Below are 18197 nucleotides of genomic sequence, written 5' to 3'. Positions count from 1 at the left end.
GTTGTCAGAATGCTTGGCAAACAAAACTGTGGTCCACGTTGGGCAAGGGGGTTTCCAAATATTGTTTTTTGCCTTTTCATGTTTGATAACACACCCATTGATTTTGAGGATTACATTTTAGCAAAGAAATCGACCCATTTACTTAATGCCCCAGATAGGAAGCTCTGATCTAATGTCAGCAAAATCCCGGGGCACTGTTTATCATAAACAGCTAACATCCCCAGCTTCAGGACATCGGGGTCCTTGGGTGGGGAACCTCCGAAGGAATGGGCACCATGTCCACCAGAGGGTGCTGTGGGGGCAAATTTGGACTGGGAGGGAAGATCGACTGGTGACCCTCAGAGCCAGGTAGGCTTCTGGAGTAATTTTTATCTTCCCCCATTCCTTCCCCGCCCCTCCCCCCCCGCCCCGTCTCCTTCTCATCCCAGGTTACCGTCGCCGCCCCTCCCCCACAGGTGGTTCCCCCTTCTACCCTCTCCCCCCCCCCGCAAAAGAATCAGTCACTTTCGGGGACTTTCAGAAGACGTCAGGCCGGTACTGCCGAAGTCCCCTAGGCTCAAGGCCACTCAGGTCACAGGCCAGCTGGAGGCGGCCGAGCGGCTGGGCACCACCAGCTGCAGCTGCGGCGGCCGGGGCGGCGAAGGGGTTAAGCCGGCGGGGGGAGGGGGCGGGGGCGCGGGCCGCGCCTGCGCTCTGCCGCCCTCCATTGTCTCCACGGCGGCGAGGAGCGCCGGCCAGCGCTGCCCGGGACCGAGCGGGCCGGCGCGCCTGGCGGGGCCGGCGGCGGCGGCGGCGGGAGCTCGAGCGCGACGCGACGCTACGCGGCCGCGGCTGTGGGAGCTGCGCCGGGCCGCTCGGCGCCCAGCCCGCCCGAGGCGGCCGTGCGTGGTGGCCGCGTCCCGAGGCGCGGGGGACGCGCCTGGCGCGGTCCTCGGCCGCCTCCTCCGGCGCCTCCCAGCGCCTGTCCGCCGCCTCCCGTCCTCTCTGCCTGCGGCTCGCCCGGCTTTCGGAGCCCGGGGGCGGCCTGTGGCGCGCCGAGCCCGCGCCGGACTGCGCCTCTTTGGACCTTGAAGGCAACCATGCGTCTGGCTTGGAGCGTTTGAAATTCTTAGTTTGGGGTGCCCGCCCGCCTGCCTCTTCCCCGCCCCCCACCCCCTTGCGGGATTTTTTTTTCTTCTCTTTTTTCTCCCTCCTGGTCTCCTTTTTGACTCCCTCCTCCCCCCTTTATGCTCGCCCAGCCCTCCCCCCGCTGCTGAGAAGTGGGGGAGGGTCTCGGCTCCCAGGTTCCCGCCCCACCGGGCCGGGCGACCATGGGGGGCAAGCAGAGCACGGCGGCCCGCTCCCGCGGCCCCTTTTCGGGGGTCTCCACCGATGACAGCGCCGTGCCCCCGCCGGGAGGGGCGCCCCACTTCGGGCACTACAGGACGGGCGGCGGAGCCATGGGGCTGCGCAGCCGCTCGGTCAGCTCTGTGGCGGGCATGGGAATGGACCCCAGCACGGCCGGCGGGGTGCCCTTTAGTCTCTACACCCCTGCCTCCCGGGGGACCGGCGACTCGGAGAGGGCGCCCGGCGGTGGAGGGTCGGCGTCCGACTCCACCTTTGCCCACGGCAATGGTTACCAGGAGACTGGCGGCGGTCACCATAGAGACGGGATGTTGTACCTGGGCTCCCGAGCCTCGCTGGCGGATGCTCTACCTCTGCACATCGCACCCAGGTGGTTCAGCTCGCACAGTGGTGAGTCGTCTGCTGGCGGCGGCGGCAGGGTGTGGGGGGAGGCGAGCCTCCGAGGCGGGAGTGCAAGTTGTCGTGCGCGCCAAGGTGTGGGGACAGAGTGCACGATCCGCATGTGTATGTCTTCTCTTGGGTTGTTGGTGCTGAGGACTGAATGAGATACCCAGCCTCTACAGGAGAGGCTGGCTGGCTGCAAGGCTGCCAGGCCGGGCGTCTTGGGTCTCCAGGTGTGTGTTCGCTTGTGGATGGGCAAAGTGGAACCTGCCCGTGGAAGTCCCCTTCATTGGCATCTCCATGCTCAGCAAGTGTGACTGAGCTGCTTCCTGCCTGCCCCACTGTGAGCAGGCAGCAGGATCCACACTGACCCAGCAGCATCTTTTAAACAAAGAGTATGAAAAGCAATGACATTGGGGTGGTAGTGGTGGTAAATCTGCTTGGAACAGGGCTGTGAGAAGGTAAGGGGCCCCAGTTTTGCCAGCAGGCTGGACATCTCTTTGAATTGTGTCTGGCACAGACAGGTGTGGCCTGCTGTAGGCTGGGCCCAACCACACAACCTGCCTCGGGGCTGCCTGTAGGACCAGAGCTCTGGCCACCCGTGCTGCATGCAGCAGCAGCAGGCTGACTTGGCCAGCGACTCCCATCCCTCTGTTTTTTCTCTTCCACTCCTCACTCTTCCTGTGAATCTGCATCTTTGTGGAACCTAGCTCCTGGCAAGGTGGGTTGTGATTGCCTGGCTGTGGGCACATGACAGGGGAAGAGAAGGTTTCACAGAATGGGGAGGGGTTCATTTTGGTGAACTTCTGGTGACAGGCCAGCAAAGGGCTGGGGGAGTAGGGGACCAGCCTCGGGGGTGGGATGAGGATTTCCCAGGCTCTGCTGGGCAGAACAGAAAAGGCCTGGTGGGGGGTGGGCGTGGAGCTAGAGAGGAAAACTGGTCCCTCTGCCTGGCTGTCCTGGAAACCAGGTCTGCCTTCTTGAAAACTGTTCAGAAGAGGTGTGGGGCTGCTGTGTGCTAATGGGCAAATTGAGTGAAGAAGTTGCATTTTTAGACTCCTCAGGGCGAGTTGGGAGAATTTAAAATACTGTATGGGAGCAAGGTTGTCCCTGTTCTTAGGTTACTTTATGGAAGGCACTATCAGATCAGTGTTACAGCTGTTTTGAAATAGGGCAGACTTTTTTTGGATGTCTGTCTACTCCCTTCCTCCTTCTGTAAATAGTCTGCTTTTTTGTGGGGGAGGGAGGAGGGTTATTCTATAAACTTTTGTTTAAAAAAATAATTTTTGGGGGGGACAAATAGTGACCCTTGGATTGGGGGGATGGAGTTTTGGCCCTGCCTAAGTCCCAGGCTTTCCTGAATGAGGCGCAAGGCGTGACTGCCCTCAACACTTGAAGCACCACATCAGCTCTTGGCATTGTGGGCCTGAAGATCTTTCTCGTGAAATTTAGCACAGGAGGAGCTAGCTCACTGTGTTTGTAAGGTGTGACCTGCAGTCGAGAAAGAACTGTCATCATAAGCATCTTGTTTGAAGTTGAGGAGGTCTTTAAAGTTGTGTGTGTAGCTAAACAGATCTGCTTGGTGGGGAATGCAGAAAGGGAATTCTTGATGCTGAAATTTCTCAAGTTTGCCTTTTCCTGGAAACTTCCATATCCTTATCCCCCTGACAGCTTCCATGCTGAAGGTTAGGGGCTTCTGGTTGGATTCCAGAATTTCACACTCATTGGCTCTGCTGTTTTGTACTTTTCGTCCCTTTCATTTGGACTGAGGGTCTTGAGACTTGCCGAGCTGTGAAATGACAGGGAAAGTTGAAGTATAATTCTCTCAGAAAGGGTGTCTGAACTGTGTGTGTGGGAGGCCACTATTAATACTTTGGGCAATACATTCTTGACTGGGTAGGACATCCTGTACCTACTAAATGCAGTGTCCTGCGCTGCTGTGTGTCATCCCAAAATGTACCCCCAAATTCCTAAATGTCCTGCGGAGGTGGAGGTACTTTGGTGATTGCAATCCCTTGCTTTAGCAGTTCATTCTTGGAATCAAGTGAAATAATTTGTGTGCGGGCATGGTTCTGTCTCACCTCCTGGAACGTGACAGAATCCTCTGGGATGTCCCTTTCCTTTGCGGTTGGTTCATCGCTGCCAGGGGAGAAACTCCCTCCGACTTGGGGGCCTTGGAGGAAGGCATGAGTGGATGCTGCCGGTGTGGTGCACAATGAGGAGGCTTGGGATCTGGGCACAGCCAGCCAGATGCCTGCTGCTGCTACAGTGCTGCTTCTGCTGTTTTCAAGGTGCTCTGGAAATTCCTCATGGGCTCAGGAAACAGTTGTCCATGAATTAGGCACATTCACCGTCCACAGGACCTCCCCCCAAAGGGTGGGTTTATCCAGTGTGCGAGGTGGAGGCCTGAGGGGTCCCCATCCCAGATCTCCTGAGTGCCTCTGGCCTCTTGGTAGCCTTGTCTTTTGTTTGGTGTGGTGTTGCTGGGCAGTGGTGGCCTGTACAGGTTTTCTGGAGCCCTGGAGGACACTATGAACACTGTTGTGTATTGGTTCATACACTGCCCCATGCTGTTCCCTCGTACATCCTGTTCTCTATGCCTGACATGCTTTTCCTTCAATTCTTCAGGCATGGAACCTCCATCCCTTAGGGTCCATCCAATATTTCTCCTCAAAGCTGACCCTCATAAATGGTCCCTCTTGCTTTCACTCTCTCCCATCATTCACTTGTTACCTTACTAGTTGTTAGAACACATTACAAATGTAATTTGACTTTCTTCCCTTTTGTTTGAACTAAAGTCCATATTCCATGGCTGCAGGAGGGTGTCCCTTGACCTCCATGGTAACTCACCCTACTCTTGGCACAAATGTTGGTTGAGTATATGAATTTGAGTACTCTGTCATCTCATTTTATCTTCACTGTGATCCTTGGAGCTAAGATGTGGGGAAGAAAACAGATTTAGTGGGATGGGAAGAGACTCACATAAGATCAGACAGCTAGCAGGTTACTGAGCTGGGACTGGAATGTGGGGCTGCAGGTGCCAGAACCCGCCATCCTTACCTGCTGACATGTGTGGAGGTGGGGTAGTGTCCTGGGAATGGCCTTCGAGAACTTGGCTTATCTCCTGGTTGGCTTCTGATTAACTGCCTGGCTTGTGACGTTGGGCAAATTGAGTCATTTAGCCTCCTGTTTCTTCATCTGTAAGATGGAGACACCGCCTGTCCTGTTTACTTTGCACAGTTGTCTTGAGGGCCTCAAGAGAATTTAATGTCTGCAAAAACCAAAGGGCCAGACATGGAAAGTGACTGGTGTTCCGTGTGGTGCTTCTGGTTCTCTGCCTTGCTGGTTTTTTTTTCCTCTAGTTTTTGAAAGATTTATTTTATTTATATGAACGAATTAGAGAGAGAGAGAGACAGAGAGAGAGATTCCATCTGCTGTCCACTTCTGCTCACATCTGCTTTGCCCAAATGGCTTCAGACTAGTGCTGGGCCAGGCTGGATCCAGGAGCCTGGAACTCCCTCTGGATCTCCTGTATAGATGACAAGGGTCCACGGACTAGGGCCATCTTCCACTGCTTCCCCAGGCACATTAGCAAGAAGTTGGATAGGAAGCAGAGCAGCTGGGATGCCGGTGCCCTAGGAACCTGCTTGTACTGCTGTGCTATGATGCTGGCCCTATAGTTCTCTGCCTTCTTGAATCTCTTCAGAGCTTGATGGCACAGTGGCCATGGCCTTGTGAACTGTTGCTCATAATGAAGGCCGACGCTGTCTGGGGAACCCTCACTTCCACTGATGAGCTGTCCATGGTGAGGAATCCCGCGAGGAGAGCTGCTGTGGACAGGCAGAGGCCCTTCCTAACTGCTTTGCACAGGAAGTTCCATGAGGCAGCCACAAGTTGTGCTGGAAGCCTGGGGTGTTCTTTGGAGTCATCTGTTTCTGAGTGTGGATTCCTAGGTGTGGGCAAACGGGATGCACTGTGGGGGCAGAGGTGGTTGTTTTCCAGTCCTCAGTCTCTGGTGTATGTTGTGCCTTATCCTTAACGGAACACCGGCTGGAGCTAAGGTGACTTTGTGAAGTCTTTGATTTTGCTGCCTAATTTACTCTTGTGTCAAGGAGAGGAGACCAGTTGCCAGTGGCATTGGAGTGGAAAGGAAGGCCCCTTTGTGCTTCACTACAGGTGCCCTAGAACTCAACAAGCTTTTACTTGGCTTGAGGGAGCAGGAGAAGCCACATGGTCCCCTGAGCCACAGAAGGCCTGTTCTTAAAATGCAGACATCTTCTTAAACCTGAATTTTTGGTTCTCCATTTGTGTGACGGCTTAGTTCCTCGTAAAATAAAGTTAGCCTTGAGGCAAAGCCGGCTTCTTGAAGGTCATAGCTAGCTCTGGTTGTGGTTTGAAGGGCATTGTACACAGTGATTTAACTCTTAGGTTGTTTGTTTTATGGGATGTGTACCTTTTGATATTACATAAAGTCCCACCCCAAGTATGTCACAAGGAATCCTTTAAGCCAGGTCAGGCTCACCCAAAGAAACATTGCTCTGGTTCCTTTTAGGAAAAGGAGTCTGGTTTGTGTTTTACAAATGTGACACTTCAACCCAAGCTTTTCGGGCACTGAAACTTCGGTATGCCTAATTAAATGACTTAACTTCAATTTTGATGGCTTCAGAATTGGAGGAAAAAAACTTTGTAGAGAAATTATGGTAACTTAAATGGGATATTGGTCCTACCCCTACTATCCCTTAAGCAGTGGGGTGTTTTTGATAACAGTGGGTCACTGAGGTTGTGGTACTAGAATCTTAACGTTTTCCCACACCCTAAATCCTAGACTCAGGCTTTTAGAATGATGGCTGAGTATGAGTTTCAGTGTGTTGCTTTTCCTAGCTTTGCCATGGCCTAGGCTGATTCAGATGGTTCATTGTGACTTTTCTGAGCATTAAGCTTGAGAGCAAGAAGGGTCCCAGTAGTGTTGTCTCCTGAATTTTCTGTTCTTACTAGGACACAGGTTTATCCTTGAATCTAGAACTTGGACTTCAGTCTTTGATATGCCTCTATGGGTGAAGTATGAGTTGTGGGTGTGAATGAATAACCTCAAGTGTGAAGCAAATAAAGAACCAAGTTTAAGCGGCAAGCAGCAGCTGGGCCAGCTTCTGGCCTGATGAGACTGTTTACATTGAAATCTCCCTGGAATTGTTAGTCTTAAGAGCACGGCTCTCATCTACTGGGAGAGAATGGAGAATTCTCTGAATCCCTGTAAACTCCAAATTAGGGGAGGCATGCTAAAAATTTATAGTGCGCCGTTGAATCTGTAACAGGAAGGAAGCAGATAACCAGCAAGAGCACTCTAATTTCTGTGGTTTCTGTGAATGGTTCCCAAGGGTGCTTAAATTTGATGGTCCCCAGTATTCTGTAAGGGAGCTTGTTAACACTGCACATGACTGGACCACACTGCTCGAATATAGTAGGGCTCAGTAGAGACCCAAGAATATGAATTTGAAGATTCAGAAAGTGTTGTCAGAAGACTGCTTAGAGCCAAAACTCTACCACGGATTTACTTTTCTCTTCGAAAACCAAGAGTTCTTTTTTTTTTTTGTTTGTTTTTTAAAAAAGATTTATTTATTTTTATTCAAAGTCAGATATACAGAGAGGAGGAGAGAGAGAGAGGAAGATCTTCCGTCTGATGATTCACTCCCCAAGTGAGCGCAACAGCCAGTGCTGTGCCGATCCGGAGCCAGTAGCCAGTAACCTCCTCCAGGTCTCCCACACGGGTGCAGTGTCCCAAGGCCTTGGGCCGTCCTCGACTGCTTTCCCAGGCCACAAGCAGGGAGCTGGATGGGAAGTGGAGCTGCCAGGATTAGAACTGGCGCCCATTGGGGATCCCGACGCATTCAAGGCGAGGACTTTAGCCACTAGGCCAGCTGCCGGGCCCAACCACGAGTTCTGACTGCTCTGTTGCTGCATGCATTAGCATTGTTTTCAATATTATTAAGCCAGTCAGATGTTTCCTCAGTAAAATCCATATAAGACTGTCTCTGCAGCTCTCACAAGGTAGGTCCAGCAAAAGCATTTTTTTCATTATTTAATGGTTTTCTGTTTTTTTAAAAAGAAGATTTATTTATCTCAAAGGTAGAGTGACAGAGAAGGAGACACGCAGAGGGAGAGACAGAGGTCTTCAGCTGCTGGCTCACTCCCCAGTTGCCAGCATGGGGCTAGTCCAGGCTTAAGCAGGGTGCCAGGAGCTCCAGCTAGGAGCTGCATGAGTGGTCTGGACTCAGATACTTAGAGCTAACTCGCCTTCCAGGAAACCGGATCAACAATGCAGAGTAGTTGGGTCTCTGTTAGGGCATGCAGGTGTCTCAAGCAGCAGCTTAATGTGCCGTGGATTAGAGTCCACCCCATGAAACTACGTTTTCTTTTACATGGAGCTAAGCGTTTGCCTCCTAGAGTCAGTCCTACACCAATCTGCCCTGCTCCTGAGAACTGAGTTGTTCAAAACAAAAGTTATGGTGGTAGTGGCCCCTTTCCTTCCGTGTTTATCTTTCTGATTTTCTTTCTTCTTCTTTTTTTTAAATCCTGAGCTGCCTTTGGCTGCTGGTGCTGCAGAAGGGCTTGAGTTAACAGCCTTTTTATTTAGTTATTTATTTAAAGATTTATTTATTTCTATTGGAAAGGCGGATATACAGAGAGGAGGAGAGACAGAAAGGAAGATCCTCTGTCTGATGGTTCACTCCCCAAGTGAGCAATGGCCAGAGCTGAGCCAATCTGAAGCCAGGAGCTCTTCCAGGTCTCCCACGCGGGTGCAGGGTTCCAAGGCTTTGGGCCGTCCTCAACTGCTTTCCCAGGCCACAAGCAGGGAGCTGGATGGGAAACAGGGCTGCCGGGATTAGAACTGGTGAGCATATGGGATCCCAGTGCATACAAGGTGAGGACTCTAGCCACTACACTATCGCGCATGGCCCCCAACAGCCTTTTTGTTAGAGAGCAAGCCAGGCAACTGGACAAGATCTCAGGACCAACAAAACCAGGAGCCAGGAACTCCATTTGCATCTCCCACATGTATGACAGAGGCCTAAGCATGTGGGCCATCATCCACTGCCTTCTCAGACACATGAGGTGGGAGCTGCATTGGAGGTGGAGTAGCCAGAATTCAAACCAGCACTGTGATATGGGGTGCTGGTGTTACAAGCAGCGACTTCATCAGCTATTCCACACTGGCAGCCTCAGACCTGCATTTATTCAACTGATAATTGTTGCATGTCTCCAGGATAAAAAGACATATAGCAGGTGCTGGAAGCAGTTAGTTATTATGAGAGTGAGTCACGTGACTTTGTTCTTCAGAGCCCAGCTACTGCAGCTTATGTTATGCTTTTCCTCTTTTCATTAGTTTTTCTGTTGAGTAAACATACAAATGCAAGTGTTTTTCCATGGGGATACTGCCAAGGTGTACTACTTCTTTACTCTTCAGTTTCATTTTTTTTCCTAAATAGACTTTCTAGGCCTTTCTTTGTGATCACTAAGAAAGTCCTCCTCCATCCCAGTGCAAGGAAGGTGTGTGTCCATCTTTTCAGGGAAAATTACAAAGGAAAAATCATATTTCAAAGGATTTTGGTATGTCTTTGACTTTAGTATCTTTGTCATCCCTAGAGCCACTTTTGTTTCTGGTCATTGAACACTATTTTCTGGAAGCATGATTCACCATGTTTTAAATCTGTCTTTGTAAAATTTATCCACGAATACCCAAAAGGAAATTAACTCCTTTTTGAGTGCTTATGCCTCATCCCTCCCACCAAAAAATTTTTAAGAGACAGAGACAGATAGATAGATTCAGAGCTCCACAGCTCCAAACTGCTGGCCGACTTACCGGATGCCTGAGTTGGCTAGGGCTGGGCAGGGGCCGAATTCAGAAGTACATCCAGGTCTGTCATACAGGTGTTGGAACCTAGTCACTTGGGCTTTCAGCACTGCTTCTCAGGGTCTGCACTGGTAGAAGCTGCAGTCAGGAGCCAGAACTAGTAATTGAGTCCAAGTACTATAATGTGTGATGTGGACATGTTAATTGCTAACTCAAATGCCTGCTTCCCAACAACTTTATTTTGTTGTGGTCAAGTACGTGTAACATAAAACTTACTTTTAAATTATTATTATTATTACTGTTATTATTTTATTGGAGATATAGTGACAGAGATTTTTGGTGTTACTACTCCAAGTGCCTACAGCAACTGAGGTAGGGCCAGGGCCAAACCAGGGAGCTTAGAAGCTAGTCCAAGTCTCCCACGTGGCTGGCTGAGACCCAGGTACTTGGATCATCACCCACTGCTTCACAGGGTGCGTCTTAGCAGCAGATTAGAATGGGAGGTAGAGCTGGAACTTGAATCCAAGCACTCCAGTTTGAGGTGTAGGTATCCCAACCAGCCTCTAATCCACTGCACCCAATATATGCCCCTCAATTCACCATCTTAACCATTAAAACATGTGCCATTCAGTGGTATTCTAAGTAATACATATAAATGAGGTTATAGAGTAATTGTATTTTGTGATTTGTTTTACTAGGATGATGGCACTACAGTTAATCCATGTTGTATCATGTGTCTTCACATACTGCCTTTTCCGGGCTGACTAATGTTCCACTAAAGCGTAGATCGTGTCTCACTTATCCATCTTTCATGGGGTACTGAGGGGGCTTCCATTCTTAGCTACTGTAATTATTGCTAGCAACATGAATAAGCAAGTATTTCTGAGACCTTGCTTTCAGTTCTTTTGAATGTAGACCCAGAGAATTGTTGGATCATATGGCAGTTCTGCTTTCAGATTCTTTTTAAAGATTTTCTAAATTAATTAATTAATTAATTTTGTTGGAAAGTCAGAGTTGTAGAGAAGAGAGACAAGAAAACAGAATGTTTTGTCCCCAAGAAGCCGTAACAGCTGGAGCTGAGCTGATCCAAAGCCAGGAGCCAGGAGCTTCTTCCTGGTTCTCCCACGCAGGTGTGGGGTCCCAAGGCTTTGGGCTGTCCTCTACTGCTTTCCCAGGACACAAGCAGGGAGCTGGATGGGAAGCGGGGCTGCTGGGATTAGAACCAGCGCTCATATGGGAAACTGGCATGTGCAAGGCAAGGACTTTAGCCACTAGGCTACCATGCCGGGCTCTGCTTTTAGATTTTTGAAGACCCACAATGCTATTTCCCAAGTGGCTGTAGTGTTATTTTGCATTCCTGCCAGAAGTATACAAGCCTATAAATTCTCCTCACTCTCATCAATAATTGTTACTTTTTTTTTTAATAGTAGAGATCTTGCTGGGTATGAGGTTTTGACTTATACTTCCCTAGTAATTGCTGGTGTTGATTGTCTTCATTTGATTGTAGGATGTTTATATATATATCCTTTAGAGAGGTGTCCTTTACCCATTATGAATCAGATTTTTTTTCTTTTGGTGTGTTTAGCAGTAAGGTAAATCCTCCCTCTCTCCCTCCTTCCCTCCCTCCCTCCCTCCCTCCCTCCCTTCCTTCCTTCCTTCCGCAGGGAGATAGACAGTTGCTATTACTTTACTCCCCAGAAGCCTTCGGTGGCTTCCTGGGAACAGAACTGTAGTCGGCAAACTCAGTTCCAGTCTCCTATGTGAGAAGAACCCAAACACCACCAGTGCCATCACCACTGCCTCCTGGGTTCTGTGTTGTCTGATTGCTGGAGCTAGGAGCTAGAGCTGGTTATTGACCCAGGCGCTCTGATATGGGCTGGGAATGTCTTAACCACTTGGGCTAAACACCTGCCCGCTGTTGAAAGCAAAATTTAAAGCTTTATGGTAGCCAATACTTGTTGCTATAGTGTTATAAATAAATCTGTCTTATCTTTGAATATTTATTTCCCAAATAACTTGAAAGGCTATTTTATGCTGTGAGATTTTCTGGGACTACAGGTATAAGGTAATGATTTAACTTCTGGAGAATAGTTTTTGTAGAAACCACACCTTATCGTTAGACACATGTGGTCAGGCATGTTGATCTTAGTGAATTAAAACTGTCATAGTGTGGCTCAAACTCTCTAGTTGATAGTCCCTTCAGTCCGCTAAAAAGAATAATCCTGGAACTAGTCACCTCTGTACAGTATCTGTTAAGGTGAAAGCTGAGTTTTAGCATATGGGGGAAAATGAAACTTGTAGTTACCTGGATGTGCTAGGACAGAAGTAGTTGGAAAATCCAATTTCACAGGGCACAGCTGAAGTGGCATGTGGCTGACATTGCTCAGTCATTTGTTTCCATTTCAAATAACCTTTTTGCCTGCTGAGAAGGCACTTTTTTCCTCCTCTTTCTTTCCTCCTCCTCTTTCTTCTTCTTTTTTTTAAACTTGAAAGGCAAGAAGGAGAAAGAAAAAGAGATATGTTCCATCCATTGGTTCACTCCCCAAATAGCTGCAATGGCCCAGACTATGCCAGGCTGAATGCAGGAGCCAGGAGTTTCTTTGTGGTCCCCCACGTGGGTGCAGGAGCCCAAGGACTTGGACCATCTTCTGCTGCTTTTTCGGAACATTAGCAAGGAGCTTGATCAGAATAGCTGTGGGATGCTGGCACTGCATGCAGCAGCTTTACCTGCTGCGTCACAGTGCCGGTCCCTAGAAGGTACTTTTCTTTGCAGGGAGCTCGTAGGAGTGTTTTGTCATGATGCCTGCCTCAATATTCTAGGACTCCTATAAGTATTGGAGAATCTTTGGGATTCTTGGTTTCCTTATGACCCTAGCACAGTTAGTTAGCTTTCCTGTAGTATTGTGTAGTCCGTTTGGCTCGTTTGGACCCTCACCAGTAAACCCTCACCCTCCAAGACATAGCGCAATCCAACTCAGCTTTTCAGAGAAAAATTATTTGTAACATTGCCTCCCAGTATAAGGAGCACCCCCAGATCACCATGTGCCCCCTGCCCGGTGAGATTTCCTCAGCCCTGTTCCAACAGGGCTGGAGCATTGTTATCACTGGCGTCAGTTACCCTTCAGCCGTGATGAGTGCTGGCTTGCAAGATAGCTGCTCTCCATCTTCATAGCTGACAAGCTCAGTCATGATGGCTATGTTTAATCTATCCTTATTCTGGGTTTTCCTTCAACCCAGAGGCCAAGTGACGCACAAAGGCAGAGGGAATCCGATTGTCTCCAGGATTTTAAGGCATAGGAGTCTCCCATGAAATGGCAGACCTTTGCAAAATAGTATTATGAACTGTTCTGTTTTGCTGTGGCTTTGAAAAAACCTTTGGATTCCTCTACTGAAAACTTGTTTGAAAAGAATCTTTTTAATGAAACAGTGTGAGTCACAAAGCAGCCACCCCTTCTCATAATAGCATTTCTCACTAGGGGAATTTTTGGTAGCTGTTGGGGGAGGGATTTGAGTAGGTTGTGGATGATAAATCCCTCCGTAGAACATAAGCAAAGGCTGCCATGTCAGAACTCTGGTGTTTTCCTTGCTGACGGCAAACCCTGAATCCATAGTGCGGGATGGCAGAATACAACAGAGGAGCCGGTGCCCCATGAGTGAGCGGTGACATTGGAGTTCCAGCACAGAATCAGTTCATTAACACTGTCATTGTGTGAAAGGATCAACTTGGAGGCCTTGGGCCAGTGGTCCTAAAGCTATTTACATGCATCCTCTGGGTTATGGGATGACTTTAGGCCTATGATAAGAGTTTAAATCTTCATTGTCTGTACTTTCCTTTTCCATATTTTGAATATGAGAAAATTTGTTTATTTGAAAGTCAGAAAGAGGGAAGATAAGCTCTTCTATTTGCTGGTTCATTGCCCAAATATCTGCAATGCTTTGGGCTGGATCAGTCTAAAGCTAAGAGCCTGAAACTCTCTGAATCTCTTAGGTGGGCAGCAGGGACCCAGGCACCTGAACCACCATCTGCTGCCACCCAGGGAGGCATTGGGAGCAGAGTGGATTCTTAAACCCAGGAACTTCGGTATGGACCGTGGATATCCTTGCCACTGTGCCTGTCTGCTGGTCCATATTTTCAGGTGCTTGGTGCTAACTTTGAAACCACTTTATAAAAATGGGATTCATAAACGATCATCTTGCATTATTAACGTTTTAGATTCAAATCGAGATTGAGATTGAAACCACAGCATCCAAAGGAAAAAATGCATCCCTCAGTCAGCCTCCTTGTAGGGCCGTGAAAGGGAAGTGCTGCACTGGAGATACAAAGGACTTGGAAGGGGCAAGGGTGGGCTCAGCATCCACTTTGCCTGCCCTAACCCTTTCTGCCACCCTGAGGGTGAGTTTTGACCTTCATTGATGTAGAGTTCTTCTTCAGGACTCACCATCTGAAGTGTCTTATGTAAGCTACAGACACAGGAAAGTCTGAAAGCTTCCTACAGCTTTGCTAAGATGTGCTTTCCTTTGGAAAGTCAAGTCTGTCTCCATTCTGTGTTTTCCTGGCTTTGTACTTTTCTTCAAAGCCTCTTAGCGGTTTCAAGTCTCCAGAGCTCAATAAAGGGGAAACAGGAAGTCAGCGTTGGATGCCTAAGAGCCAGCAGCCACAGCAAGCAGAGAGCAGCACACAGGCATGGAACTGGGAGAGGGGAGTCTGGGCCTGGAGGATTACAGATCCATCTTTCAGTCAGGACTTGTAACAAATTCTGCCCAACAGGAAGACACACCTGGTGTCTCTGTTGAGAAGAGGCCTAATCTTTCTTAGATGATGGAATAGAGATTCCCCACGTGAGTGATGGTGTGAGTCTGAAGTATCTTGCCAGAGAAGTTCAAAGCCCTTGAGGAAAAAAGTCATGCTCACTTCTGTAAAGTAGTGGCGTTAAGTATCTCCCTTTTACTTGAGGGTCTGCAAGATCTATCTTATTAAGGGTCCTGCTGGGACTTGCCCCTTTCTTTTTCCATCAGTTCACTTTAACTCTACAAATGTTAATCCCATGATTGCTAAATAGACAAGTCACAGGAGTTTGTGATGTTTCAATTTTGGTTTCACTTACACATTTCAGGAAATCATGTAGTGGTATGACTGTCACCGTGTATCAGAACTCTTAGTCTTGGACTCTTTGCCCCAAAATAACTATTTTAGGAGTTCAGAAGAGATCATACTCTTACTAAGATTAAGCAATAAAACATTACAGATGTATATATGTTGCCCAATTATTTTTTCCTTTTTCCCAAAGTGACCACTTGCCTACTTTTAGTGTTTGTCTTGCTGTGTATATTCATTCTTTTGCTGCAAGTATATAAAAATAGTACTCATTTTGCCTGTTTAATTTTTAAAATTATTTATTTGAAAGGCAGAGTGAGAGTGAGACTTATCTTCCAGCTGCTAGTGCTGGATCACTCTACAAATGGCCACAATGACTGGGGCTGAGCCAAATTGAAGCCAGGAGACCAGAACTCCATCCAGGTCTCTACTTTCGGTGATAGGAGCCCAAGTGCTTGGGCCATCTTCCTTGTCTTTCCCCAGCACATTTGGAGGGAGCTGGGTTGGAAGTGGAACATCTGGGACTGCAAGTAGCAGTCAGATAAGGCATGTTGGCTTAACAATCCTGTGCCGCAGTGCTGGCCCCATCTGTTTAATTTTTTAAACTTTCTGTGTTGAATGAGAGCTTTTCTAAAGTACAACCTTGTTTGTGAAATAATTGCAGGAGAGCCAGAAACTTCATCCAGGTCTTCCATGTGGGTGACCCAAGTACATTTAAAAAAAAAAAAAGATTCATTTTTATTTGAAAGGCAGATTTACAGAGAGGTAAGCTAGAGAAGGTGTCTTGTCCCAAGAAGTGGCTTAGTTTTTTCCTTTTTCCATATGAATAATCATCTCTCCCAGTAGCACGTAAGGAAAAATAAAGCCTTCCTATTGATTTGCAGAGCCACCTCTGTAATATATCAAGTTTCTTCCTTCCTGGGAAAGCAGTAGGTGGCTGTTGTGGCCTTTTGGGGAGTGCATCAATAGACAGAAGATCTCCTCTGTCTCTCCTCTCTGTATATCTGACTTTCCAATCAAAATGAAAGCTCCAAGCTTCCTTCCTTCCTTCCTTTCATTCTTGCTTCCTTTTTGCGGAGAGAGAGAGACAAAGGCAGAAGATTTTTTTCTCTATTTGCTGATTTGATACTCAGATTCACACAGTAGCTAGGGCTGGGACTGACTGAAGCCAATAGGCAGAAACTCAGTACAAATCTCCCATGCAGGTGACAGGGATGCAGCCACCTGAGTCATCACCTCCTGCCTGCTAGGGATTGCTTCAGCTGACAGCTGGAATGGAGCATGGAGCCAGCACACAACCTGGGTACTCCATGCTACAATGCAGGCTTCACATGATAATCTCAACTGCTATGCCACTTGCCTGCCCCCCATAATGGTTTTGTGTTGTTTAGAGGGTTATTTATTTCTTTGAAAGGCAGACTTATAGAGAGAGAAGGAGAGACAGAAAGAGATTTTCCACTGGTTCACTCCCCAAGATTGTCCACTGGTTCATTCCCCAAGTGGCTGCAATGGCCAGAGCTGAATTAATCTGAAGCCAGGAGCCTCTTCCAGATCTCCCATACGGATACAGGGTCCCAAGGCTTTGGGCCATCCTCTACTGCTTTCCCAGGCCGCAAACAGGGAGCCGGAAGGGAAGTGGAGCAGCCAGGACTCCAACTGGCACCCACATGGGCTGCAGTTGACATATGACAGCTTTATGCCCTTACCACAATGCTGTCTCTCCGTCACCCCAGTAGTTTTAAATGGATAAAGTGTCCTAGTTAATTCAGTCCCAGTTTAAGTTGTAAAGGTCTAATTACGTGTAATTTTCAGAAGGCACACCTAAGACATTAGGACATAGGGGTTGAAAGTAAGAGATGTCCTGCGTGATGGCTTAATGGCTTAATGGCCAGATCCTTACCTTGTATACTCCAGAGTCCCATATGGGTGCTGGTTCATATCCTGTCTGCTCCAATTCCCTTCCAGCTCCCTGCTTGTGGCCTGGGAAAGCAGTAGAGGATGGCCCAAAGCCTTGGGACCCTGTATCCGTATGGGAGATCTGGAAGAGGCTCCTGGCTCCAAACTTTGGATTGACTCAACTCTGGCTGCTATAGCCACTTGGGGAGTGACCGAATGGATGGAAGATCTTTGTACCTCCTTCTCTCTGTAAATTTGACTTTCTAATGAAAATAGGTAAGTCTTAAAAACCAAAAAAAAAAAAAAAAAAAAAAAAAGGAAGAAGAAGAAGAAAAAAAAAAAAAACAAAGAGATTAGGAAATACGTACAAGGCAAATATTTACCATAAGAAAGTAGGTGTTAATGCCAGGCAGACTATAACAAGAGCAACAGACTATGAGAGATAATGATGATGCAGTCCACGAAAATGATTCTGCAAGAACTCTAAACTGCTCAGTTAAGGAAACTTTAATTTATATGTAGGGAAATTTGACAAAGAGGAGCCGAGAAATTTAGTCTGAAATCGTAACATTGCTGTCTTAGGAATTGAGAGGTCATTAAGAATATTAAAATTTAGTAAGATACGCAAAATTTGAAAACCCAACTGAACTGGTAAGCCTGATTTAAAGAATCAATCAATAAAATCAAAACTCACTTAAAATTTAAAATATGGTAACTATTTAAAGCATGAATGAAACTTCCATGAATACTATCTATGTAGTGAATAACCATGAATCAAATATCAGTAAAACCAAACAATCAGGAATATACAGGCTGTTCTATGACAATAATACCATTCAGTTAGAGCATAACTTAAGAATTTTGAGAATTTAAAAATGTATTTGTAGATAACTTGTGAATTAAAGGGTAATTCACAATCATAATGTAAGCTAGCATATACCAAGAATTGGATGATAAAGGAAAGCATTGTAGATCGTAAATCACGGGAGGTCTGGGTTTTGTTATGGCTCTTGGCCATGACTTCAGCCCAGCCCTGCCCTGGCCATTGCTGGCATTTAGGGATTAATGCTAGTGGATAATTACTTTTGAAAAAAATACAGTTAAAAGCAGAGAGCAGTGAACTCAAAATCACAAGCTAGTCTTTTGAAAAAAAAAAATAATAATAACCTGACAAAACTAATTGAGTAAAAAGATATGTGATACACAAACCACATGAAGAATGGAAAATGGGACATAGTGCCTCGTGATGTAATCCCCTGTTTGTATGTGTGGGGAGTTGGGTCCAGGACTCCCTCTGGGGACCAAAATCTACAGATGCCCGTCTATTATGTAAAAAGGCATGAAATTTGCATATAATCTGTATACACCCTCTAGATACTTGAGATTATTTGCAATATTTGTCACAGTGGAAATGCTAAGTAAATAGTGGCCCAGTGTATTGTTTAGGGAGAGTTGATGAGAATAGTGGCTGTGCACATAGTATCTACAGACCATCAATATCTGCAGACCGTCATTGGTTAGATCTACAGGTGCAGAAACCACTAAGGGTTGGCTATATGTGTCTTTCCTAAACTTATCCCATATTGGAAAACCTGGATGAACTAATAGCATTCAAGGCCCTGAATAGTTAGA

The 18197-nt window shown here is 47.3% G+C and overlaps 1 protein-coding gene across 3 annotated transcripts in view; it reads left to right on the top strand.

Annotated features, from left to right (window-relative positions):
* The first annotated feature begins 813 nt into the window (after positions 1-813).
* ZNRF1 (zinc and ring finger 1) overlaps positions 814-18197 on the top strand; it is a 97570-nt gene continuing 80186 nt past the window's right edge. Inside the window, exon 1 of one of the 3 annotated variants that reach the window (XM_058675115.1) lies at positions 814-1734. In XM_058675115.1, the coding sequence (XP_058531098.1) occupies positions 1311-1734 (424 nt within the window). In that variant the 5' untranslated portion in view covers positions 814-1310. The remainder of the gene's footprint in view (positions 1735-18197) is intronic. The other 2 variants (XM_058675114.1, XM_004584031.4) reach the window with 2 other exon arrangements.

Source organism: Ochotona princeps, chromosome 16 (assembly GCF_030435755.1).
Source record: "Ochotona princeps isolate mOchPri1 chromosome 16, mOchPri1.hap1, whole genome shotgun sequence".
Taxonomy (NCBI): domain Eukaryota; kingdom Metazoa; phylum Chordata; class Mammalia; order Lagomorpha; family Ochotonidae; genus Ochotona; species Ochotona princeps.
This window is presented reverse-complemented; position numbering and strand designations above follow the sequence as displayed.